We start from the raw sequence: 25,887 nt of genomic DNA on the forward strand, positions 1-25,887 counted from the left end.
CTACTGAGTATGTACATAAAGTGCAGCACAGATTCACTACTGAGCATGTACATAAAGTGCAGCAGATTCACTACTGAGCATGTACATAAAGTGCAGCACAGATTCACTACTGAGCATGTACATAAAGTGCAGAACAGATTCACTACTGAGCGTGTACATAAAGTGCAGTACAGATTCACTATTGAGCATGTACATAAAGTGCAGCACAGATTCACTACTGATCATGTACATAAAGTGCAGCACAGATTCACTACTGCGCCTATACATAAAGTGCAGTGCAGATTCATATCACCTAAAAGCCAAGATCCTTAGATCAGGAATATAACAAACATTTATAGGACATTTCATAACTTTAGCAAATTCTTAGGAAAAAATTTACAGCAAATTCTGCATTGTACTACTGTACCCAATGTATTATATATCTTAGGTGTTTGAGTCGGTCCATTTTATACTAACTCCACCGCTCTTCTATTATGGCCCTACAGCTAACTGGAGCAGAACACCTAGAAGCAAGCCATCTACCTTGGGTTTGTAATCACTTATTCTTTTAAAGAAGCCCTCTCTTGGAAGTTTTTGTTTCCACTAAATGTGTGGGTATGTGCATGTAGTACAGTGCTGGTGGATTAATATTCTCACCTTTTCTGGGATCCACTGGCATTGTGCCCCTCTTCTCAGTGATGTCACTGATCTTCAGACTCTCCAGGTCGCACTGTGCTCTACGTGTGAGACAGAAATCTCTATTACAATGTAAGCCCACAGACGCTCCATAGGTTTAGATTGTAAAAGTCACAGCGTGATCTGGAGAGTCTGCAGTGCAGTGACGTCACTGAGAAGTACGGTTCTTGATCCCAGAGAAGGTGGCGGTAAGTGAGTATATTAATACACTTACACTACATATACACAGATTTAGTGAAAAAAAAAACTTTATGGGAGTGCTTCTTTAAAATAATTTATTGAGTTCTGAATTTTTACTAAAGCAAACAAATGTAAAACCTTGAACATGAGGTTCATCATACAAAAAGTAAAACTGTGCAATGAAATAATTTAATTGCACATAAAATGATAAAGTAACAAGAAGAAAAAAAGTCAAAGTGGGGAAAAGGAAAAGTTGGGTGCAGCATCAATATCAAATCATAGGCCAAGAATTGACAGGTGTGGATAAGCATGGATTTGTATTTGGTTTAGAATTCCAGTAAGTTTTTTTTCACAGGTTATAACATTGTCGCTAGAAACATAAAAGTAAAAGGAGGCGATTTGGGGATGTAGTAAGCGTTTTCATAGATATCTATTGAGGAATGAGGAGGGCCTAGCCTGAACAGCATAGCGTAAGGACACATAGAGCTTAGCGCCTGCAAACATTTATTTTGCATTATCCTGTCGATTCAAAACTAGGGATCATTACAGTGTGCTGTGCTTTTTTCCCCATAATCTCCTCCATCTGTTGATTGGCGAATCTATGTACTTACCATCTTTTATTATTTATTTATTTATATAGCACCATTGATTCCATGGTGCTGTACATGAGAAGTGGTTACATACGAATTACAGATATGACTTACAGTAAACAAACTAACAATGACAGAAAACAGAGGGGAGAGGGCCCTGCCCTTTCAGGCTTATATGCTACAGGATGGTGGGGAAGGAGACAGTAGGTTGGTGGGTTGCAGCAGTTCCGGTGTTTGTTGAGGCGATATCTCCGGTAGTGGCGAGGAGGTAGCGGGATTCATTGCAGGCTTTCTTGAAGAGGTGGGTTTTCAGGTTCCGTCTGAAGGATCCGAGTGTGGTTGATAGCCGGACATCTTTGGGCAAAGAATTCCAGAGGATAGGGGCTATTCGGGAGAAGTCTTGGAGGCGGTTGGGTGAGGAGCGAATAAGCGTGGAGGAGAGAAGGAGGTCTTGGGATGACCGGAGATTACGTGAGGGAAGGTATCGGGAGATTAGTTCAGAGACATATGGGGGAGACAGGTTATAGATGGCCTTGTAGGTCAGTATTAGTAATTTGAACTCGATACGCTGAGGGAATGGGAGCCAGTGAAGAGATTTGCAGAGGGGAGAAGCAGAGGAGTAGCGAGGAGAGAGATGAATTAGTCGGGAAGCAGAGTTAAGGATGGACTGGAGAGGTGCGAGGGTGTTAGTAGGGAGACCACATAAAAAAATGTTGCAGTAGTCGAGGCGGGAGATGATGAGGGCATGCACAAGAATTTTAGTAGATTGAGGGTTGAGGAAAGGACGGATTTTGGAAATATTTTTGAGCTGGAGGCGACAGGAGGTAGAAAGAGCTTGGATGTGCGGTTTGAAGGAGAGGGCAGAGTCAAAGGTTACACCGAGGCAGCAGACTTCCGGTACTGGGGAAAGCATGATGTCATTAATTGTTATAGGTAGGTCGGGTAAGGAAGATCTGTGAGATAGAGGAAAGATGATGAGTTCAGATTTGTCCACATTGAGCTTGAGGAAGCAAGAGGAGAAGGAGGAGGATATGGCTGATAGACACTCTGGGATTCTGGACAGCAGAGAGGTGACGTCTGGGCCAGAGAGGTAGATCTGAGTGTCATCAGCATAAAGATGGTACTGGAATCTGTGGGACTTTACGAGTTGCCCCTGACCAAGTGTATAGATTGAGAAGAGTAGGGGTCCTAAAACAGAGCCTTGGGAGACTCCAACAGAGAGAGGGTGGGATGAGGAGGTAGTGTGGGAGTGGGAGACGCTGAATGTGCGGTTGGAAAGGTATGAGGAGATCCAGGATAGGGCGAGGTCTTTGATGCCAAAGGAGGAGAGGATCTGTAGTAGGAGGCAGGGGTCAACTGTGTCGAATGCAGAAAACAGGTCTAGAAGCAGGAGTATAGAGTATTGTCCGTTTAATTTGGCTGTAAGTAGGTCGTTAGTAAGGATAGTTTCACATTTTTGCCGCTAAGCCCCGCCCCCTCCCGGCTCCCTGCTCGCCCCATCCGGTCATCGCCGCCTACTATCTTTAGCATAGGGTGCGCAGATCGTGCGCTGGACGTGCGCTAGCAGGATTTTGGTGTGCGCTGCGCACTTTTGAAGGTGCGCCTGTGTGCACCGAAAGCAGCATGTTGCATTTCGGCGTGCACGGCGCACCTTCAAAAGTGCGTAGCGCACGGCAAAATCCTGCTAGCGCACGGAGGGAGGGGGGGGGCTTAGCGGCGGCCGTGCGCAGGCCGTCGCTGCACTATAAAGCGCAAATGTGAAACTAGCCTAATTTTGGTCAGGGTTGTCTCAGTGGAGTGATGAGGGCAGAAACCAAATTGTAGATTGTCAAAGAGTAAGTTAGATGATAGGTGGGAGGAAAGTTCTGCGTGGACGTGCTGCTCTAGGAGTTTGGAAGCGAATGGGAGCAGCGATATTGGGCGGTAGCTGGACATAGCGGTTGGGTCGAGGGTTGGCTTTTTAAGGATAGGCGTGATTGTGGCATGTTTGAAAGCAGAAGGGAAGGTACCGGACGTTAGTGATAGGTTGAAGAGGTGGGTTAGGGAAAGGGGATAAGTGTGGTGGTGAGGTTGGGGAGGAGGTGGGATGGGGTCGAGCGCACAGGTTGTGAGGTGCGATTTGGAGAAGAGACAATCAAGCTCCCCTTCAGTGATGTTGGAGAGGGAGGTTATGGGGTTTGGGCATTGGTCTGGTATACAAAGGGGTTGTGGTGGTTGAATGATGAAGACTTGCCTTGTATGGTCAATCTTATTTTTGAAGTGTGTGGCAAAGTCCTCGGCAGAGATGAGGGAGGTTGGAGGGGGCAGTGGTGGGTTGAGGAGGGAATTAAACATTTCGAATAACTGTTTGGGGTTGTAAGATAGGGAAGATACGAGGGTTGTGAAGTAGGCCTGTTTAGCAGAGGTGAGGGCAGATTATGAAAAGATCTAAAGCTGGCAGAGATCGGACCCGAGACCAAGGTCTATCTAATATGGTAAATTATAGTGGCTCTCTTGCTCTACACCTAACCAACTGCACATATCATCTGATGATTATAAACTTAAGAATTTACCATCTTCAAATGACCTGGAGTTAGTGATAAATGACACCAAGGAAGAATCAAGGAGTTAGAGCCACATAGCTCGCAAGCTATCTGATCCATGACATTGCACAGGAAGTATGTGCTTTACTCCTCTCAATCCCAAAAGTTTCCGCTATTCAAGAACCCACCCAAAAAGATGGCTTATCTGCAATCACTGCCAATAACAAGACGCTTAATACTCTATTGAAGAAAGCATACAATATGGCATGGACCAAACCATATACAAGGAACAAGAATTTTAATGCACTTGGGCAAGTCCGCCACATAATGTTATCAGCTATTGGCTTATATCATATCTCACCTGTAGCTCCATTTCTCTTGGAGACAAAGCTGGTTCTGGTGGTTTGGATAGTTTGCGCGGTGAAATTAATCTCAAAATGCTTAAATAAAGAAATCAATACAGAATATTAACAATGTTTATTGTGCATTCAAAGCGACTAAACATTTAAAACATAAGCTTTCCAACTTAAATCAATCTAAATAGACAGACAGTCTACATAGAGTTGAGCATTTCTAATATACATGATAAAACTATGGTGTTGTACGAGAAGAAAGCTGATGGCCTAACATTATAGTTGAGCAAAAAGATTTGCAAGACCCTGGTTCAGTAGTTACAACTGAAGTGTGGCCAATGGAATTGAATCCTGCGAACCTCCTACATCCTGCCAGCATCCCCTGTATGTCTTCTTACAAGTAGGCCATGTTTCCTAGTTGCTGCATGAGGTTACCCCGAGCCAAGGATACCGATAGGTAGGAGGAGGTTCGCAAGGCTCAAGTATGGTGGCCACAGACCATTGTTGTTGTACTTTAATTTAACCTTCAACTAGGTAAATATTTGATGCTCACTGAGTAATACCTGGTTGAGGGGATTTCTGAAGTTTTTGAAAGTTTGCCAGGTTCCTCATATGAATACTTGTCTTTCAGTGAGATTTTCTGTAAATGAAAATAAACTGATAGATATATTGCCACCAAGACTAATGAACAGAAACGCGAAAACACAAAAAAACTAACCTCAATGGAAGCTTCATGCTTCTTTGATCCTGCATCTGGCAGTAGCTGCCTAACCATTGGAGAACGTGGCTGCAAACTAATGCAAAATAGATAAGTCAAAAATGCAATTATATCCTATCAAGCCTCCAGCTATTCTTTTACAGTCCATCCTTGAGCCCCCTTAGGCTACTTTCACACATCAGGTTTTCGGCGTCAGGCGCGATCCGGCGTCGTGCCGGAATGCCGGATCCGGCAAATGTTTTGTAAAACCTGATGTGCCGGATCCGGTTTTCTGCCGGATCCCTCTTGTTCTTGACAGACAAAACCGGATCCGTCTCATCCGGTTCATCCGTTTTTCTATCCGTTTTTCGACGGATTACGCCGGATCCGGTTTTTAAAATTGACCCTCAAGGCAGAGTACACTGGCAGGATGACAGAGTGTGAAAGATTTGTGCCCTAAACTTGTGTACCTTCTGGACCAACAGTATATACCTTTGCCAACCAAAGTTGGCTATCTTGTCATGGTCTACTATTTTTAGCTTTAGGCCACAGGTGTGTACCTGGTTGTGTTTTATGCAAAGTATTTCACCTTTTAACAAAAGTTGTGTACATTGTTAGGAAATCACCAACAATAAACACAACTTTTTAGGTGAAATACTTTGCTTCAAACACAACCAGGAACACAACTGTGGCAAAAAGCTAAAATTTACCCACAGTTATATACCTGGTTTTGAATACCTTTTTAATACCCTGTATTTAACCTTTTTTTTAAACATAGTTCGCCGCAGAAAGAAAAGACAGACAACCATTGTGAAACGATAATTTAACTTTTATTTAAAATTTTTTTTTTTTGTAAAATGTTTTTAAAGTGCAAAAAACTTTTTTAATAAAGGTTTTAAACCCAATGGGCATTTTTATTAAAAAAAAAAAAATTACAAATCTGTGTAGTGTGGGGTGGAAATACTGCTGGAGGGGCTGCGGGACACTTCGACACTGGGTGTGTGGAGAGAGGACTGGGATCGTGGTGGGGAAGGAACAGTTAGAGGTGAAGGTGTGGAAAAAGCTACAGAATGGGTGGACATGTTGGAGGCAGAAGAGGTGGTGGGCGGTGGAGTGGAGGGTTGGGCAGGGACTGTAGGAGCAGATGATGTTGATGGAAAGTTGTATGGGGAAGGAGTTTGGTACGGGGAAGGAGTTTGGTACGGGGAAGGAGTTTGGTACGGGGAAGGAGTTTGGTACGGGGAAGGAGTTTGGTACGGGGAAGGAGTTTGGTACGGGGAAGGAGTTTGGTACGGGGAAGGAGTTTGGTACGGGGAAGGAGTTTGGTACGGGGAAGGAGTTTGGTACGGGGAAGGAGTTTGGTACGGGGAAGGAGTTTGGTACGGGGAAGGAGTTTGGTACGGGGAAGGAGTTTGGTACGGGGAAGGAGTTTGGTACGGGGCAGGTTGCTGGAAGTGGGGAGATGTCTGGTACTGGGGAGGTTGCTGGTACTGGTGAGGTTGCTGGTATGTAATAGGAGGGGGAGGATGGAAAGTGGCTGGAGGGGGTGCAGATGTAATAGGAGGGGGATGATGGAAAGTGGCTGGAGGGGGTGCAGATGTAATAGGAGGGGGAGGATGGAAAGTGGCTGGAGGGGGTGCAGGTGGAGGAACTACAGTGGTGGGAGGTGGAGGTTGGGAGGTAACCTGCTGTAGAGCACCGTGGCACGAATGCATTACATGCATCTGCTGGGTAGGAGATAGTGTTGCCATGCGCTCCACAACAGACCTGAAAAAGGTGTGGTTTGGCGAAGATCTTGCTTCTGAATGCATGGTTTGCAGAAGTGTCTTCACCTCCAGAATGCTGGAGTTGATCTGCTGAAAGCCTGCTGAGATTTGCTCTGACAAGACTTTTAGACAGTTCTGGAAAGATGCATTCAGATGCAAGAACTCTTGCGCATAAGTCTTTTCCTGACCCCTCTGCCGCTGCCGCCCAGTACCCGCAGGTGTACTAGAGGTGGCAGGGGCAGAAGGGTGGGGTAAAGGGAAAGCGATCTCCTCACCAGCAGCTTCATGTAATGTAGGCGGCCACGATGCTCCTGTGCTGGTGGATGGGACAGATGGGTCGAATGTGTGGGAAGGCTGGGAAGGTGCAGATGTACCGGGGCGGTCGAAGTGTCCCTCGGTGCCGGTCTCCTCAGGGATCGCCTCAGAAGGGTCCAATCGTGCAGGCTCCCGAGTGCTGCTCACCGTGCTGTGGAATAAAGAGAAAAAAAAACAATTAAAATACTGACATGGTATGGCCCTGGCTGAAAAAAAAAGTTACATCTAAACATTTTTTTTCACATGTGGTGTGTAATATTTACCTTCTGGTGAGCATTGTTTCCCGGAGGAACGACAGGGCTTGTGCGTACTTGTACTTGCTCCTGCGTCCTCCAGATCCACTCGGGGCCCGCATCTCTTTATTGAACTCCTTCTTGAAACGATCCCTCACAGACCGCCACCGATTCACAATTCTGTTCCCTGAAACGAGAAAGGAGTGGTTAGTATACAACATCAGTGTTTCACAAACTCCAGTCCTCATGGTCCCCAGGGGTCATGTTTTCAGGATTTCCATAGTAAATAGAAATCCTGAACACATGATCCGTGGGGACCACGAGGACTGGAGTTCGGGAAACACTGGTTTACATCAAGCAACCGGTACTGTATATACTTACGCTCTTTAATCTGGGCCCGAACATCGAGGTCCTCCCAGCGGCCCACAAGGAGCGAACAGATTTCCTCCCAGAGTCGTCGGGTAACGATCAGGTCAGCGTGGCGGCGGTCAGCCATATTCCAGAGCGGCTCCCTTTCTCTGACGAGATCGATGAGGCGGTCCACATCAATCCCTCCATCCTCACCGTCAGAGTCGGGAGCACGCTGTGAAGGCTGTTAAAGAAAAAGACAAAAATAACATAATTAGCCTCCACAAAAGAAATGAAATAAAAAGTGCAAAAAAAACCAAAGCAAAAATATTTATACTTACACGCTGGTGACCGCCGCGTTGCTGTCGCCGACGACCCTGGGAGGCACTGCGAGGACCTCTTGGCCGAGCACCAGATTGGGAAGACTAGAGAAAAAAACAAAAAATGTTATGTCTTTGGATGTAGGCATTTGTTTGCTGTGTGTGGTCTGCAGAACGTTGTTTTCTATGTGTTGTGTGTAGTGTGATGTTGTGTTTCTGCGTTTGATGCAAAAAACTTACCAATTGTGAGCCCACTCCAGGTGTCTGTCCACCCCTTCCTTCTTCTTCTGGGAGCTCCTCTTCATCTTGTGATTCCTGTTTTGAAATAAAAGGCAATGAATAGACATATATTACAGAGATGATGGATTTTGGAAATAAAAACTTACCGTCAAACGCTGACGATGCGAGGGAGGGCTCCCAGAAGAAGATGTGCTGTCCTGTTGATGGCCAGACTCCATGGCTGTGGGTATTGCTGCTGCTGTTGCTGCTGCCAGTGATGCCATTTCTGCTGCTGCTGCTGCATCTCTTTGGCGGCTGTTGAATAAAGAGAAACAAAGGGCCAATGAATATCTTGATATTCCATGGCCCTAGTTTGGAGGAATGGGGGATTTGATAATTACCGTCTCTCATCTGCTGCTGGACTCCCCTCCTCAGCATGTTCCATTTGCTGCTCCATTTGTGGTGGTGCTGATGGTGCTGCTGCTGCAGATGTCTGCTGCCTTCTCCTGCTCCTGGTTCTTGGCTTGGGTGGCATGTTGGTGTGGCTGAGGGTCCCATTGTCTTGCTTTTATATATCTCCTGTGGGCAGAGCTACTGAGCATGCTCAGACCAAAAAACCGGATCCGGCGCATTGCTGCGCTCATAGGCTTTCATTGTGTGAAAAAGCCGGATGCGCCGGATCCGGCGTGTCCGGCTTTTACGCCGGAGACAAAAAACGTTACAGTAGCCGTTTTTTCCAGACGCCGGATCGCGACACATTGCCGGATCCGGCGAAAACTGGATGAAACGCATGGCCATCCGGCGCAATCCGGCGCAAATGCAAGTCAATTGGGGGGAAACCGGATCCGGCATTGCATTTCGCCGGATCCGGTTTCTGTCAAAAGCGCCGGATCGCGCCTGACGGAGAAAACCTGATGTGTGAAAGAGGCCTAACTCTGCTTTTAAAAAGTTTTGTTATTCTTGGGCTGATCTTCTACAGTAGAGGGTACTGGGGAGTGATTCTACTGCTAGGACCTCATTAATTCATGCAAAAAGGACTAGACTATGGTTGGAACACAGACTATGGTTAGATAACTCCTTTAAGTGCATCACAACATTATACATCGCCAAATGAATCGGCACTTCCATATATACATGAATCATACAAAGAAGGTTTGAACCCTATGTACCTGGTTTACAGGCCTTTTTTCTTTGCATTTTGTGCTCCCATATGAATTGCATCATACTGTTATGCATTTAATTAATCTACAATAAAACTATTGATTTTATGGCATATAGCTTCCAACCTTCTTTGTATAACTCCTTTAAGTGGTATAGCCGTCAAAGAATAAAGGTCAATAATCATACTAATTCTAATGACCACACACAGCTCCCAAGTTTCTGGTTAGTTATAAATAAAATAAATATTTAATTGACTTTTTAATCTTAAGAATTATGAATTGTTAAATTCTTTTCCATTTTTTAAGAAACCTTCTCCATTTGTTTATGTTTAATGCAATTCAATAAACTCAAAATTGCAATGCTACATGTCATAGAATTTTCTTTTATTTTTTTGCAGTAGGACAAAAGCTGGAATAAAAAAAAAAGTATCTCCTAGACTGAGATTAGTATAATAGGCATTAAGGAGCAAGAAATCTTAATTAACAAGCAGGAGCTCCTTTTAGAACAAAAGACCCCAGCAGTACCAAGGAGGATGTCTTTTGTTCGCAAAGAGTTATAGTTTGGACAGGTAATTCAGACAGGAGACCTCTTTTTAGAGGGTTGGATAACAATAGGGTACCTGTGCTTACACATAAATAGCAAGGTGGGAGATTTTGGTTCCCAGGAAATGCATTTTGAATTCAAGTGACACTGTAGTTTACTACAAGGTAAATGCTACAACAGCCCGCTTGTCATGATCTAGGTTGGATGATGACAGAATAAAGCACATGTAACCTTTTTTTCCCTTAAGCTGTGTGCTTAAGTTTGGTCTTGCCCCTGATGGCCATTAGGGTCATTGCACAGTGGTGTCTTTTGTTCTAGTTTGCCCCCAGTGGTGGTTAGCATTATTACATGAGAATCACTAACAGATGTGATTCCTCTGGCTTAACTAAAAAGGTGTGTCATGTGCTCTCACTTACTGTTGGTGATATTTCTCATTTCAACTATCCTTGTTGGAGGAAGGATCTAGAGAGAGTTCCTGGCAGCTCAGTTAGAGCCCTGGTGTGGAAGGAGCTAGAGAGTTCCTTGCAGCTCTGACAAAGCTTGGTGAAGCAGCAGCTATTCTGGAAGAAAGCTGCATTCTGGTGTTGTACTCTGTTGCTGGGAGGCGGTGTATCCAGGGTCACATGTGTGATAGAAATTCGCCCTGCTGGAGGCAGTGCATCCAGCCACACGTTGACCATCACACAGCTCAGACGTATGTCTCCGAAAGAAAATAATGAATATTGGAGTTTGTATAAATCCAATATTGATGGGACAAACATTTTCAGCTTCAGGGCAAATATGGAAAGAATATGCATATTTCATCATAACCATACACCTGCCTATAAGCCCTAAACCCTTAATGGCCAAAAAACTGATAACAGCCATGTCCTGTTTGGACTTTGGGTAACAATAAAAAATATAGCAGCGATCTCGAACTTCTGCGATCATCAAGAGTGAAGTTGTTGCATAAGTTGAGAATTTCATAAAATCCTGAGGGACTGAGAATAACCCACAACCCGCATCACATGAGGTCATCAGGGGATGGGGTGAGTTTAACTCAGGTGCTGATAAAATGTCAAGACGAATTATGATCTTGGTTCTTGTAGAGATATGCACATCAGATTATGCATGAATTCCGTTCCCTGAACATCCGAATTCAAAGTGCTCTCCAACAGCTAAGTTGACTCCTCTCTGTGAGCGGCGTAGCAAATTTCTTCTGTTATTCCATTTTATTTTATGTACTGTATATGCTGCATTGGTTTGTCCCTTTTGTAAAACCTTATGTACATTTTTTTTTTATAAACCCTGCCTATCATTTGGATTAAATATAAAATGCAATAGTTCTGTTCCTTTGGTTCTGTAACTCGCACCCTAAAAGCCAAACACTACTTGAACCAGGCCTCCAGTCAGCCTGCATAAACAACAGGTGGTGTCAGCGAGTAGCCTGGGGTTATTGTGGAGTCTGTGTTGGAATCGGAGTGGTATACACCATACGCTCACTGTTAGCTTCCTGATAACCATCCTATTAGTGGAAACAGCCTGCGGACCCCTCCGTTTATCGTTGGTCAATTGTCTAGACAATGGAGGGCAGCAGAGAGATGTTTGCTCCAAAGACACAGCGGGTGGATGTGAGATACAACCCCCCTGGCTGCGATCCTTGAAAAATTGGTCACAACTCTGAGTGACCCTTCCGGTGTCGTCTCTTGACGCATACAATTTCAGTCCTAATCTTTCGGGGTTAAGCAGTATTGCCATTTCACGTAAAACACTATGTTCTGCCCTGAGATTTTACACACAGGAGTAATTTTGACAATATATGCTAGTCAAAGCGAAGCATAAAATCAACATAGAGAAAAGGTATAATAGAATGATTTACACCTATTCCATGTTTTAGACTGCTCTGAGTCTTGGTAAACAAACACTGATCAAAATACGGACTAAAATACTCCAGTACAAAAGTGGCTTTAGACACACAGATGAACTGAAGCATTACACATACAAAAAGTCTGGATATAGTTTAACTTTTGTCATCCATCTTCTCCCGCAGTGTTTGGTAAACAGACAGTATTCCAAGTGTGTGCAGGGTTGGAGTACAAAATTACCTTGGTGCAAATTTGCGAGGACACAACTCTTCATTTGCTGTCAACATAAGACTTGGGCTTGATTGATTCTTGGCTTTACTCATCCAGTTTCTGCCCTAAAGAAACAGCGCATTTCAATATTGAAAAAAAAATTCCACACCAAATACTGTCAACATTTTTAAGTACTAGTAGGACGAGGTCAATTTAGTAAATTTTATTTTTCATCTTGAAACAAAAAAGTAATCAGACATCTTGTTGGTAAATGAAATTATTAGACATCTTGTATGTATCTTTTCATTGCTTTTTTTTTTTGCATATTTGCTCGCTAGACGCAAAATTAAGCAGCTATCAATATCCTTCATTAGAAAATTCCTACCATTTTGCTCTTGTAGATACTAATACTTCTTCATACACCCAGCTGACCTGTTTTTGACAAATTCATAGTTCCTGGCTGACTTGGATTTCTGTTCTCCCCCTTCCTTTCTCAGTGTTAGGCCGGTTTCACATGTCTTGATATTTCTGGTACCGGAAAAAACGGTACAAAAGATATCCGTGTCTGTGTGTCCATTTGTCACATCCGTGCTATCTGTGTGTGCCATCCGTGTTCTTTCCGTGTGGATACGTACCAGAACTTAGTATTGAAACAATTTGATTCAATTTTAACCCTATGACTTTAAAAACGCACAAGGACACCATCCGTGTGCAGTACGTGTTTACTTGTATGGATCCATGTGATCTGTGCAGATGCACAAAAACGGCCATGTCGACGTGTGGAGCACACGGACCGTGAGAAAACACAGATATGTGCACAGACCCATTCATTTGAATGGGTCTACCTGTGTCTGTCTCCGGTACGTGTGAAAACTCCACACGTACTGGAGACACTGATGTGTGAAAGAGGCCTTAGAGATAGCAGAAGGGAGGATAATAAGCTATTAAGCGTGTGGAGAGGGGAAGAAAAGCACTGAAGTCTTCACAGATGGTAGATCACAAAATCTGAACATTACAAAAGCATATAGGGAGGAAAGGACACAAAACAGTCTTGGGATGGAGGGAGCGAATCGCATAGGCTATATATTAAAGTGAGGAAAGAAGGGAGAACTCATTAATGTTGTTGGAGATGTGTTTATTTCAAGAGGAAATGTAGAGAGGTAATCACATACTGCTTATAAAGAATTGATGACTATGACCCTACTGCCTACAATAAAGGCCCAGTCTTACATAGCGAAATCCCTGATGCATCACCGATTTTGTGACGCAACAGCGATCTCGCCAGCGATCTCGCTACATGCGAGACATAGCGGCGACCCCCCCCCGGATATCGCTGATCGTGCTCGAATGTCCTGGGCCATTTTTTCATAGTCTGCGTACCGCTGACCAGCATGCATCGCTGTGTTTGACGCCGACGAGCGACCTCGTTGGTGACACAGAACTCAGGGACGCAGGCTGCAATCGTTCAGAATAGCTGCTGTGTGACAACGCACCAGCGATCCTTACCAGGTCGTATCGTTGTCGGGATCACTGGTGCGTCATTGAAGAGATCTGCCTGTTTGGCAGCTTACTAGCAACCATGTAGCAACGCACTAGCAATCCCTACCAAGTCGTATCGTTGTCGGGATCGCTGGTGTGTCACTATGTGAAACGGGACCCTAAGTGTGTAGCGATTTGGTTAGTTACCTTGATTTCATCTGTAGGAATTACCACCTTTAAACAAGCTCATTTTAGGACTTTATCCTTAATTAAAGGGGTATTCTCATTTTAGATAATTATGGCATATCTACAGGATTGGACACCCACATATTCAGAGTGGGGGTCCTGAGCAGCTACTCCATCTGGTGAGATGGCCTTGTGCCTCTATCAGAGAACTATGAATAAATCTAGATGTGGGTAACTGAGCGCACAGCACAATAGGGTGATTCCCTATACAGGGAGAGAGGGTAACTGCTGGTTATACTCACCTGGTAGAGTAATGACAGGCGCAACTCCCATGAAGACATGAAAACAAAAAACTATTCAATGCCTTCACGCCACAGCCCATTTTCGTGTTTGCGTTTGTTTTTTGCTCCCCTTTTTCCCAAAGCCATAACTTTTTTATTTTTCAGTCAATATGGCCATGGCTTGGTTTTTGCGGAACAAGCTGTAGTTTTGAACAACACCATTGGTTTTACCATATTGTGTACTTAAAAACGGGAAAAAAAAATCCAAGTACGGTGAAACTGCTAAACAAAGTGCAATTCCACAACTGTTTTTTTTTGCTTGTTGCCATGTTCACAAAATGCTAAAACTGACCTGCCATTATGATTCTCCAGGTCATTACAAGTTTGGATGCACCAAACATGTCTAGGTTCTTTTTTATGTAAGTGGTGAAAAAAAATCCAAAGTTTGTAGAAAAAAAAAAATTGCGTCATTTTCCGAGACCTGTAGCGTCTCCATTTTTCGTTATCTCTGGTTGGGTGAGGGTGTACTTTTGCGCGCCGAGCTGACGTTTTTAATGATACCATTTTGGTGTAGATACAAACCTTTTACCGCCCGTTATTGCATTTTAATGCAATGTTGTGGTGACCAAAAAACGTAATTCTGGCGTTTTGACTTTTTTTATTAGCTACGCCGTTTACCAATCGCTTTTACTTCTTTCTATATTGATAGATCGGGCGATTCTGAATGTGGCGATACCAAATATATGTAATTTTTGTAAATGGTTTTATTTTGAATGGGGCGAAAGGGCGGTAATTGGAACTTTTATATATTTTTTCTATTTTTAAAAGCATTTTTTTAACTTTTCACTTGCTTCAATAGTCTCTATAGGACACTAAATGATGCATTAATCCGACTGCCTCTGCTACACACAGCCAATGATCAGATCGCCAGTGTATAGCAGAAATGCTCACTTGTTATTAGCACTGACTGATGGGTGGCCTCATAGCAATCTGGCAATGACAATCACAAGGGTCTGCTGCAGACCCCGGTTGTCATGGCAACCCATCGGCGACCAGCGGGCATGTGACACGGGTGCCGATCAGCGGGATTAGTGACACGCTTCTGCTCAAAAACCTGACTCCCTTCCCAGAAACCACGGCTTTTTTGTCTTCGCGTTTTCCGCACGTTTTCGTCGCGGTTTTTCTCCGCGCGTTTTCAAAACGCATTGAACAAGCCAGAAACGCGGAAAAATCTGCAAAATTAATGAGCATGCTGCGTTTTTTTCACGGTAAAAAACGCATCAGCATGCACAAAAAGTGCAAAATGCATAGAAATTAATGGGAAGTTTATTTTTAGCGGTTTTATAGCGTTTTCTTTTTCAAAACCGCTAAAAAAAAACCAGATTGACAGCTGCATTTAACTAGTTAACAGCCGCGGGTGGATCGAGAACAGCTGACATGGGCTGGGAAAGATGTTGGCTCATTGCCGAAGCCCACATCAAAGTGAGACACACGACATGCGCCGTACATGTACGGCGCACATCGTGAAGGGATTAAAGTTCTCCTGTGCTGTATGTGAATCCTCTGTTCAGTCAGGGAGGTATCCATTCTGGGCTCTCTAACCCTCCTCCCAGCTGCTGCTTGCCGTCCCTACTGCTCCGATTGATGTGAATGACGCCTCCTGCATCCTCCACAAAGCCTGGCGGAATCCTCCCGCTTGTGCACCATACTCTTCCCTACTGCGGGCAGAGCTGAAAACATCAGTGCAAATGTGCACAGCAAAGGCGGCAAAATAGATCCAGTGCATGAGCCAGAAAGACTTATGCTGGCGCATGCGCACTAATGTTTTCGGATCTGTCCGAAGTAGGGCAAAGCATAGTGCGCGGGCGCGAGCCGGTGATTACGCGGTGTAGGCGTGAGATTTCACCTGGCTATGTCCGGGGCTGTGATGTCACTGTGACCCTCTTCATGTTAAGTTTGTCTTACGGAACAGTCCGGGATGAGATGCTGACTTGGCTTCCTCTTCATGTTCAGTTCGTACCAAGGCGGAGAGCGTCACACCGAGCGTCGTGCCGGCGACACATGTTTGGGGTCAATGTTGGGACCTATCCTCTTCAACTTATTTATTAACGATCTGGTAGAAGGTTTACACAGTAAAATATCGATATTTGCAGATGATACAAAACTATGTAAACCACCAAGGACAACATCTGCAAGGAGTTTGTATGTTCTCCCCGTGTTTGCGTGGGTTTCCTCCGGGCACTCCGGTTTCCTCCCACACTCCAAAAGACATACTGATAGGGAATTTAGATAGTGAGCCCCATCGGGGACAGTGATGAAAATATGTGCAAACTGTAAAGCGCTGCGGAATATGTTAGCGCTATATAAAAATAAAGATTATTATTATTATGTAAAGCAGTCACTACAAGAGAAGATCGTATTCTGCTACAGATGGATCTGGATAAGTTGTAAACTTGGGCCGAAAGGTGGCAGATGCAGTTTAACAATGATAAATGTAAGGTTATACACATGGGATATATGGAATCAATATCACCATTACACACTGAACGGGAAACCACTGGGTAAATCTGACATTTAGAAGGACTTGGGGATCCTAGTTAATGATAAATTTACCTAGAACAGCCAGTGTCAGGCAGCGGCTGCCAAGGCAAACAGGATCATGGGGTGCATTAAAAGAGGTCTGGATACACATGATGAGAGCATTATACTGCCTCTGTAAAAATCCCTGATTAGACCGCACATCGAGTACTCTGTACAATTTTGGGCACCGGTGCTCAGGAACGATCTAATGGAACTAGAGCAAGTACAAAGGAGGGCAACAAAATTAATAAAGGGGATGGGGGAACTACAATACCCAGTGAGATTAGCAAAATTAGGATTATTTAGTCTAGAAAAAAGACAAAGGGGTGATCTAATATCCATGTATAAGTATATAATGGGACAATAGAGATATCTCTCCGAGGATCTGTTTATACCAAGGAATGTGACAGTCACAAGGGAGCATTCTCTGTCTCTGGAGGAGAGAAGGTTTTTCCACCAACATAGAAGAGGATTCTTTACTGTTAGGGCAGTGAGAATCTGGAATTCCTTGCCTGAGGAGGTGGTGATGGCGAATTCAGTGGAGGGGTTCAAGAGAGGCCTGGATGTCTTCCTGGAGATTAACAATATTGTATCTAACAATTATTAGGTTCTTTAGAAGGACGTAGATTTGGGGATTTATTCTGATGGAATATAGGCTAAACTGGATGGACAAATGTCTTTTTTTCGGCCTTGCTAACTATGTTACTATACCACAACACCACATCACAGCCCCAGGGAAAGCGAATGCAGACTCTGCAGGGACGGCACCAGCACGGAAAGCGAGTGTAGGCTTTATTATTTTATTCAGGACCGAACATTTAGTTTAAGAATGGGTTGTCGTAGTGGACAACTAATTTAACATACAGTGCGGGAGAAATGTAAAAGATTTTTGGGATGTATACAAGGGGTTACAGTGGGTAAAAAGTATTTGATACACTGCCTACTTTCCAAGTTTTCCAACCTACAAAGATTGGAGAGGTCTGTAAAATTGATATCATCTTGAAGAGATGTCCCGGAAAAGGGGCAATTGTGGATCAATGCAGACATGGCCAACCCTCAAGTAACACTAAATGAAGGTCACTGGACACAGGTGGCTTTAAAGATATTGCTTTGTCACCCATTAACAGCAACTAAAAAATTACAAACTGAGGATTTAACTCCTGGCATTTCCATAAAGGAGTGGAAGAACTTGTTGTTTTGCCTGTCCGAAAGAGGAGGTTTAATTGCAGATGGCATTGCTGCTTCAATGAAACGGAGAGAGACACTGCTATTAGAAAATAATATTCTTCTGGCAGCTGTTTATGTGGACCCAAGTCATCGTATATTGCTGGATGATCAACAGCTTACTAAAGGAAAAGAAGCTCTGACTGAAGTAGCAGTTAGGATGAGTGGGCTACAGGACTGCCAAGAGCAAGAGGACTTGTGTCGCCAGTGCTACTTCTACCATATCCTCAGACTCATCAGATGAGGAGATTAATTTTGATAAGTATTTGGACAACATAGAGCAGGAAAAAAGATTCCACTCCCATAGCGAACAGATTGACCATATTTCAGCAAAATTTTGCACTTGCTCTCATAGAAGTAGAGGAGTTCAACCGTTCATCAAATGAGGCAATTCCTTATTACCCTGAAATTGTTAGAGATGTTGCCAATGTGATTACCGCTTTGCCTCCAACTCAAGTTAGTGTAGAGAGGTTGTTCTCGGGCCTTAAAATAATTAGATCAGATTTGAGGTCACCTATGAAGGAGGATCTGATGGAGGCGATACTATTTCTCAGAACAAATTCATAGACTTCACAAATGCTAATCAGTACGTTTTTCTTGAAAACTAATTATTCCCCACTTACTGCACAGTGCATTGCATATTTACAATTTATTAACTTTTTTGTGTTCTAAAGTTGTATTCCAATAAATATATTTTATGTTCTATCTAATTAGCATTATTATTGTGTCATAATAGTGTCTAAAAGCCTGATGTTACCATTTTACTACAGTGCCATTTTACTACACTTAAACATGAGCCATGTCTGAGGGAGTCGAGAGTCGGAGTCAGAGAAATTGAGGAGTTGGAGGTTTGGCACCGACTCCACAGCCATGGTACCTACGATAAAAATTATGAAATGCAACACAGGCGCTGAGTAATGTGATCGTTTTAGTTTACACATGACAAAACTGGTAACAGGTTCTCTTAAAATACAGGCAAGACAATTTTTACTTTACTCATTTCTATATGGATCTTCATTTAAGAAGTAAATATTACAATTAAAAGGTGCAATGTAATTAATCATGGCGGCAGAGAAAAATGATAAGCACATTACCTTGGTTGTAATGCCACATGTAATTGCAAATTTGGTTCGACCAGATAACTCTTGGAGGAATCCTTCATTGATCAAATGTCTTGCCAGAGCCTTCCAAAATGCTTCAGATACATCCTTTCCCGTACCAAAGAGATGATGGCAGCGATATCTGTCTGGTAATCTTTGCGATGTCTATAATTTAATTGCAAGCAACAAGTAAAAACTTCACTTCCATTTGATTTTTTGGTTAAGAGGCAACTTTGTAGAAAAACAAACAAACAAAAAACACACAGTCTATTAATTTTTTTTAACGTATACCTTAAACAGCAAGATCTATCTGCCATTGATTTAGACTAAAATAAAATGTCAGTATATACTTTTTTGTAACATATAAACTATATTTGTTTCCCATTAAAAACAAATTATAACTAAGCTGTTACTGGCTTCTGGAGTTGCCCTCTGATGATACTATAAACGGAGCTATGCGGAGCTTTTCTGTCAAATACGGTAAATATACAATGAAAAAAAGAGTGTGAAAGATTAAGCCAAAAGAGTGAACATTTGTTAAGAAGCCTATCGATAATGTACATGACATGTCTTATGTAAGCCAAAAAAAGTGGTGTGATGAATATCGAGCCTTTTTTTCTCATTAACATGAAAGGAAAGAAAATATTATAGGTAATACAGTGTTGGTCACCATTATTGGCACACCTTTATTTTTTTTATAGACTGTACAATATCTAATATAAATATAATATATAATATAAAATTCAAAGAAGAAACAGAATAAACAGCATGTGCAACAATAAAGGTACCCCTAATCAATACTTGGTTACACACCCTTTGGCCTCGATGACAGCCTCCAAACGTTTCTTGTAGCCATCTATATAAGCTTCTTGCACTTCTCAGATGGTATTTTCTTCCACTCTTCCTTTCCCGTTTGTTCAAGCTCTTGAATGTTTGAGTTCTTTTTCACAATGGCAGATTTCAGATCATCCCAAAGATTTTCAAAAGGATTGAGGTCAGGACTCATTGATGTCACCATGTATAACTGTTGGTAGGACGTTCTTTTCCTTATAAGCTTCATTGCGCGGTCTGTAAACAAAATGTTGCTTTCCATTGCCAAAAAGCTCTACTTGTGTTTCATCTGTCCAGAGAAGCTTTTCTCAAAAGGACTGCGGTTTGTCAAGGTACTGTTTGGCAAAGATCAGTCGTTGCTTTTTATGTATTTTCTTCAGCAATGGTTTCTTCCTTGGCCTACGTCCATAAAGCTCTACTTGGTTTAGTGTACAGCATATGGTACTTGTTGAACCATAACCCCAGACTGTTCCAGGTTGGTCTTCTGGTCTTTGGATGTTTGATGTGGTGTTTTTTCCCCAATTCGCACCAACATTCGAAGACCTCTCTTGTTAATTTTCCTCTATCCCCCATGTCCAGGGAGGTTCTTGACTGTTCCATGCTTGGCAAACTTCTTAACATTGTGCACTGTTGAAACTGGGATACCAAGGTCTTTGGAAATGGCCTTATACTCTTTGAAAGTCTTGTGTTTGCTAATAATAGCACATTTGATGTCCTCAGAAAGCTCCTTTGTCTTCACCATTGTGCACCACGTGGCTTTTTTAAAACAATGAAGTCTTCGTTCATTGGCTAATTCATGTCACGTGGGGACTGACAATTATAAGTGATTCTCATTTGTGATTTACCACAGGCGAGTCAAAATGTGCTTCCATACTAATTTAATGTAAAGGGTGTCAATACCAGTGTCACACCAAGCTTTAGGTTTTTCTACTTTTCCCTCCAATGGCAAGTACTAAATAAGTAAAGTGCCTCTGACTGCGGAGCCTATATGGGTAAGGTTAGATGGAAGTACTGTTCAGTTCCCAATCCACCCCTCCCCTTTCCACCACTCCATAGGTGATGCACAAATTGGGACGTCCGCTGACCAAGGGGATTAAAGGGGAAGGGGCATCCAGCCAAACCTACAGCGGTTAAATTCAGGTGTCGGGGTCAGTGACTTCCTCTTTCCACCTCCCGGCTGACCCCTTGAAGCTTTTGTCTCCTGAGGACCATAGAATTTCCTGCAACCATGTTGGATTCCCTGGTGGAGGCCCTGCAGCAGAGAGTAGCACAAGAAGGTGAGCACTGGCTTCATGCCCTTATTACTGGCCTTGGCACTCACCTCCCCTGTGCCCTCTCCTGGCCCCCCCTATCCATACATTCTACCATGCTCCAGTGTCACCTTCCTCCCCCGGGCAACAGTTCTCTCCCGCCCCTCCAGACCTCTCCCGATGCGGCCTCAACGCCTATCGATTCCCTTGCGTCCCAGGGCCCCTGCGCTTCATCACTTATGGTGTCCACGTGTGCTGGCCCAGCTTGGTCTGTCACCAGCACTGGGGGGGCTGTGCTCTTCGCTGTGCCGCCGGCCGACCCCCCCTGTTCGGTCGGCGCTTCAGCTGATGGTCCTCCGATGCGAGAAGGTAGGCGTTCTGCTTTGTGCCCCCACCCACAAGAGCGGCTTCGAGTCTGCGACTGGGTGCCCATCGTGGGACACCACGTCGCTGCCACATTATCAGCTTCGCGTCTGCACGCTTCCTGGGACGCACTGGGCCCGGGCCACTGCAGACTCCGCCCAACTTCCGGCGCGTCGCCGCCCACATCCCCGCATCACTTCCAATGCCTGTCCAACACCATTTCTCCTGCAGGCACAGCCGCACTGCCTGCACAGGGGGACGGAGAAACAGGGCAGACGACACTGTATACAGCTGCAGAACACGCTGATTGGTCCAACACGACCAATGAGCGTACTCTACAGCTTCACCAAGCCTGTAACACTGTTACTGGACCAAGCACCACTAATGCACCCAAAGTAATCCCAATACCCTCCCCCCTTACATAAAAGACCCATAATATGGCACCCCAATGTGGTATAACTATGGCCCATAACCCAGTAAACGAACCCTGTGCTCCAAATAAAAACGACCCCATCACACCCCATAGCTGCAGCGGACGCAGGCATAGACGCCACAGGTCCTCCCCATCCTCCTCTGATGATTCCTGACATCATTCCCCCTGTCCCTCTAAAAGACGCTCCTCCCATTACTGTCGCAGACACATCTCACATAGGAGCCGCCACAGCTCTCCGTCCTCTAGATGGCGTTCCATATCCGAGTGGTCTGACACATCGCAGAATAGGCAGGCGCGGGAACACGACAGACGCCAGTGGTCACGTGCTCCATCATTGGCTGTCAGCTGGGGAGACTTATCCCCATCTCCCAGGGCCTCCAGCCAATTCAAGCAACAAATCATCACCAAAGCGGGAGACCATGTTCCTCCAACAACTGGAGTCACCAGTCTTGCGTCAGACAGCGGTGAGTGTTACGAAGCCAACGAAAACCACGCCGTACATAACACGGGAGAACAAACTAGCCTCAGCTATTAAGGTGCGAGTTAAGCAGTTGACCCGCTCAGGGGGTTCCGCTGACAACGATGGGACACTAGAGTCAGTGAGCTTACACAAAGATGTGTTTTTCTGTGGAATCAGCCCACTAGGTGCACACATAGATCATAGCCAAATCAGTTCTCATACTTTGCAAAAATAGCCTAATCAGTTCTCATACTTTGCATTCCTAGATTTGCACATAGATCAAGAGACGAGACAGAAAATATGCAATAATGATTATGTCGACATATGGTCGTTATTATCAGCTGATCGACAGTAGATAAAAGGAGGACAAGCGAACGGTTATATGATAGAAATAGACCAAAAATAGCACAAACAATGAATAACTGGTGTGGTCTAGTAACCACTGTGTCCACTAGGGGGCGCTGTGTGGATGTCCCAAGAGAAAGGATGAATGGCAGAATACGGAATGGCCGTTATGTATCCCAAAGTGGGTGGCTTTGGGATGGAGACTTATGATATTGCTGAGGTGTTGTTTCAATGTGTAAGGGATAAGTCTCCAGGTAATTAGAGAGGGCGCATGGATCTGATTGGGCCATGTGGAAGGTCCCGGCAGGTGCTGAGGCTGCTGACCCGGTGACGCCTGTGGATTTTGGCTGTATGTGTTGGGTGGATAAGCCTCCTGTGTTTGCTGAGGCTTCAGGACTGAGCCTGAAATCATGGACACTTATGCTTGCTTTCGCCTGAGCTAAAGGCTATTCCTTGTGTTATGTGCTGCTTTATGGGTTATGAAGCAATAAACCCTGTGAACTTTTAAAGGAGCGTGCCTCCTGGTTGTGTCCCGTCGCACCTAAGCGAGTTGAATCCCTACACTGGCTACAGGCGTTTGCAGTATTAGGCTGTATTATGGGCCAGAAGCATCCGGAACGCTGCTCCAAATTGTGTATATATATTGTAAGGTAGCGCTTATTGTTAGTGTTGGGGGACACTCACTTGGCAGCGGATTAATATGGTCAGGCACAGGTTTTTCCACAAAAATAGTCCATACGGTTTATTATGCCATCATAAACCGCTGAGGAACATGTTACACATCTCATGCTTACTACATAGTCCATAACATTCTTCAACATATGGCTTAAACTTGCAGTTCCTAAACCCGCCGGACCTCTCTGTCCGGATACCGGGGGCAACCACACGCCAAACAGTTCTTTAATGTTCATGGAACACAACAGGCACCAACAGTTAATTCCCCCTGTCCGGGGTTACCTCTTTAGGAGCTCCTAATCCGCACGCTGACTCCTGTCAGTACTCTCTCTCTCTCAGGGAAGCTGCCGAACTGGGATCACCATCCTAGACAACGCCTTGCTCACCAGTCCACCTGACAGTCCAGATCCACAGACGGACGGTAGCTCCCCCAATGCAGTGCCGTCACTGACTCTGCAAACACACGTGGCCTGTCTGTGTGCTATTCAGGACGTCCGTCCCCACTCTGGAACCCTCCAACACACAGGCCTCACCGGGTGCTATTCAGGGATCCAACCCTCCTCCCAGGGACTCCCAACACACTGGCCACACCAGGTCCAGGGCATCAGCGGGTGCTATTCAGGACGTCCGTCCCCTCCTGAGACCGTCCAACACTCACGCCTCACCAGGTCCAAGGTAGCAGCACGTGCTCCAGGGATCCGATTCTTCTCTCAGAACATCCCAACACTGGCCCTCCAGGACCTTGCACCCTGAACCATTCAGATATACACTCTCCATGTGACCAGACATCAGGCACATTATATGGTACGTAACCGCAACCACAGGTGAGGTATGGATCACATGGTCATGATCTCACTACAGGTCCTATTACACCTAGCCATACATACACAGGCTTTATTTTGGACGTTCAGACACACGCCCCTGGGTGGGTTTGCAGGTGACTGGTCCCACCCATCTCACCAAGTCACCTGGAAGCTTTCCCTGATACACAGCAACAAATCCTCAGCAGTATATCTCTGCTGATTAATACATATTCCAGCTTCCATCACAAGGCACCCACCCTTGTGATACATATCGGCCATTTATAATCCTGCCACTCACCATTTTCCCATCACAACAAAGGAAATACCTACATGCATGTCCTGGGAAGCCCATACAGCGCCCCCTAGCTGTCACAGGGGTCACTGCATCACAATATATTATAGTAAGTATAAATTACATGGCAGTTCCGCCTGGCGGCGGGATAACGAGGAGTTCTGCAGGCGGCTGGCCCTACAGCCTAATCTAGGCTGGGGAGTTAAAGCGACAGATGTGTGGCTACGACTGATGCTGTTGCAGAAGCAGCCCCCCTTTTCATCTATGACCACTAACTACTCTGCAGCGGCAGGTAAACACTTAGTGGTCGTACGAAAACCCGGGACCTGCAGGCTATTTAACGTGGGAAACTGCAGTTTCCACGTGTTATGCAGATATACACACAAATGCTCTGCTTGCGGGGGGAGGGGACACCCAGCTTCAAGGTGTACTCGTCAGGCAAACAGAGCACCTACGCAGCGAAACCCCGGTAAGCCCACGATTAGCCCCTGGTTAAACCTCTACCCCAATAAAGAAGCGGCACGGCAATTATACTCCGGCTTTACAAACGTTTTTTTCATCCCCTTCAAATTCAGTAGAACACCAACCCTGGCTGATAACCTAAAATCGTCTCGAGAATTCCCCGAAATATTGCGCCAAAAAATAGAAAAGAAGGTTAAACTGGGTAGAATAGCGGGCCCCTTTCAATTGTTGCCGTTCCAAAATATTAGAATCTCGCCGTTAGGCTTTATTCGAAAAAAGGAATTGGGAAAATATCGTCTAATCCATCATCTGTCACACCCAAAAGGCAAATCGGTTAACGACGCGATACCCCCAGAGGAAGCATCCATGACATGCGCGTCGTTTGACAAGGCAGCAGAACTAGTCCGCACTGCTGGGCCGACGCACTGCTAGCTAAATCAGGCATAGAGTCAGCATTCCTCCTACTACCTGTGCACCCTGAATGCTTCCACTTGTTAGGTTGCAAGGTAGACCAGTACTATTATTGCGATATGTGCTTGTCGATGGGAAGTGCCAATTAGTGTCACTATTTCGAGCTATTAAGCACTTTCCTGGACTGGGTAGTCTGTTATGAAACAAGCAGCAATTCTCTAGTTCACTACCTCGATGATTTTTTTTTTTTTGTCGGCCCCAAAACTTAAAATCTCTGCTCCTTCCTTCACAGAAAATTTAAAATTTATTTTACGGATTTCGGCGTACCACTATCACCCGAAAGAACAGTCGGCCCATGTAATGTACTGCCTTTCCTTGGCATCGAAATAGACACCAATTGAATGGTTTTCACTTACCAGCAGAGAAAATAAAGAAAACTCTGTAGATGTTGTAGGGTTTCTGCATAGTTAAAAAAGTCACCCTCCAACAGATGCAGTCCTTGCTGGGTCTGCTGCGTAATGCCGGTCGGCAGAGCATTCTCTTGCCGATTATCGCTGGCAACAAATGACATTTCCTGGCCATAGAATAAGACTCACTCGCTCCTTGAAGGCAGACTTACTAGTCTGGAAAACATTCCTACAATGGCCATACCTGCATCATGGCAAAAGAGATGACAAGCAAGGACCTGGGGCTCGTGGTAGGGGGATGTATCAAAGAGGATTTTGGAGCAATCTAC

At 44.6% G+C, this 25,887-nt stretch overlaps 1 protein-coding gene across 7 annotated transcripts in view; it reads right to left on the reverse strand.

Moving 5' to 3' along the window:
• Nucleotides 1-25,887, reverse strand: part of WRN (WRN RecQ like helicase) — a 281,559-nt gene that overhangs the window by 46,324 nt on the left and 209,348 nt on the right. For all 7 annotated transcript variants that reach the window (XM_073543508.1, XM_073543546.1, XM_073543535.1 and 4 more), the window contains 5 exons: nt 18,821-18,991; nt 12,007-12,101; nt 5,039-5,114; nt 4,884-4,960; nt 4,329-4,407 (listed from right to left, as the gene is read on the reverse strand). In XM_073543508.1, the coding sequence (XP_073399609.1) occupies nt 4,329-4,407; nt 4,884-4,960; nt 5,039-5,114; nt 12,007-12,101; nt 18,821-18,991 (498 nt within the window). The remainder of the gene's footprint in view (nt 1-4,328; nt 4,408-4,883; nt 4,961-5,038; nt 5,115-12,006; nt 12,102-18,820; nt 18,992-25,887) is intronic.

Source organism: Dendrobates tinctorius, unplaced genomic scaffold (assembly GCF_039654945.1).
Source record: "Dendrobates tinctorius isolate UK_male_01 unplaced genomic scaffold, ASM3965494v1 ptg000011l, whole genome shotgun sequence".
In the NCBI taxonomy this organism is placed as follows: domain Eukaryota; kingdom Metazoa; phylum Chordata; class Amphibia; order Anura; family Dendrobatidae; genus Dendrobates; species Dendrobates tinctorius.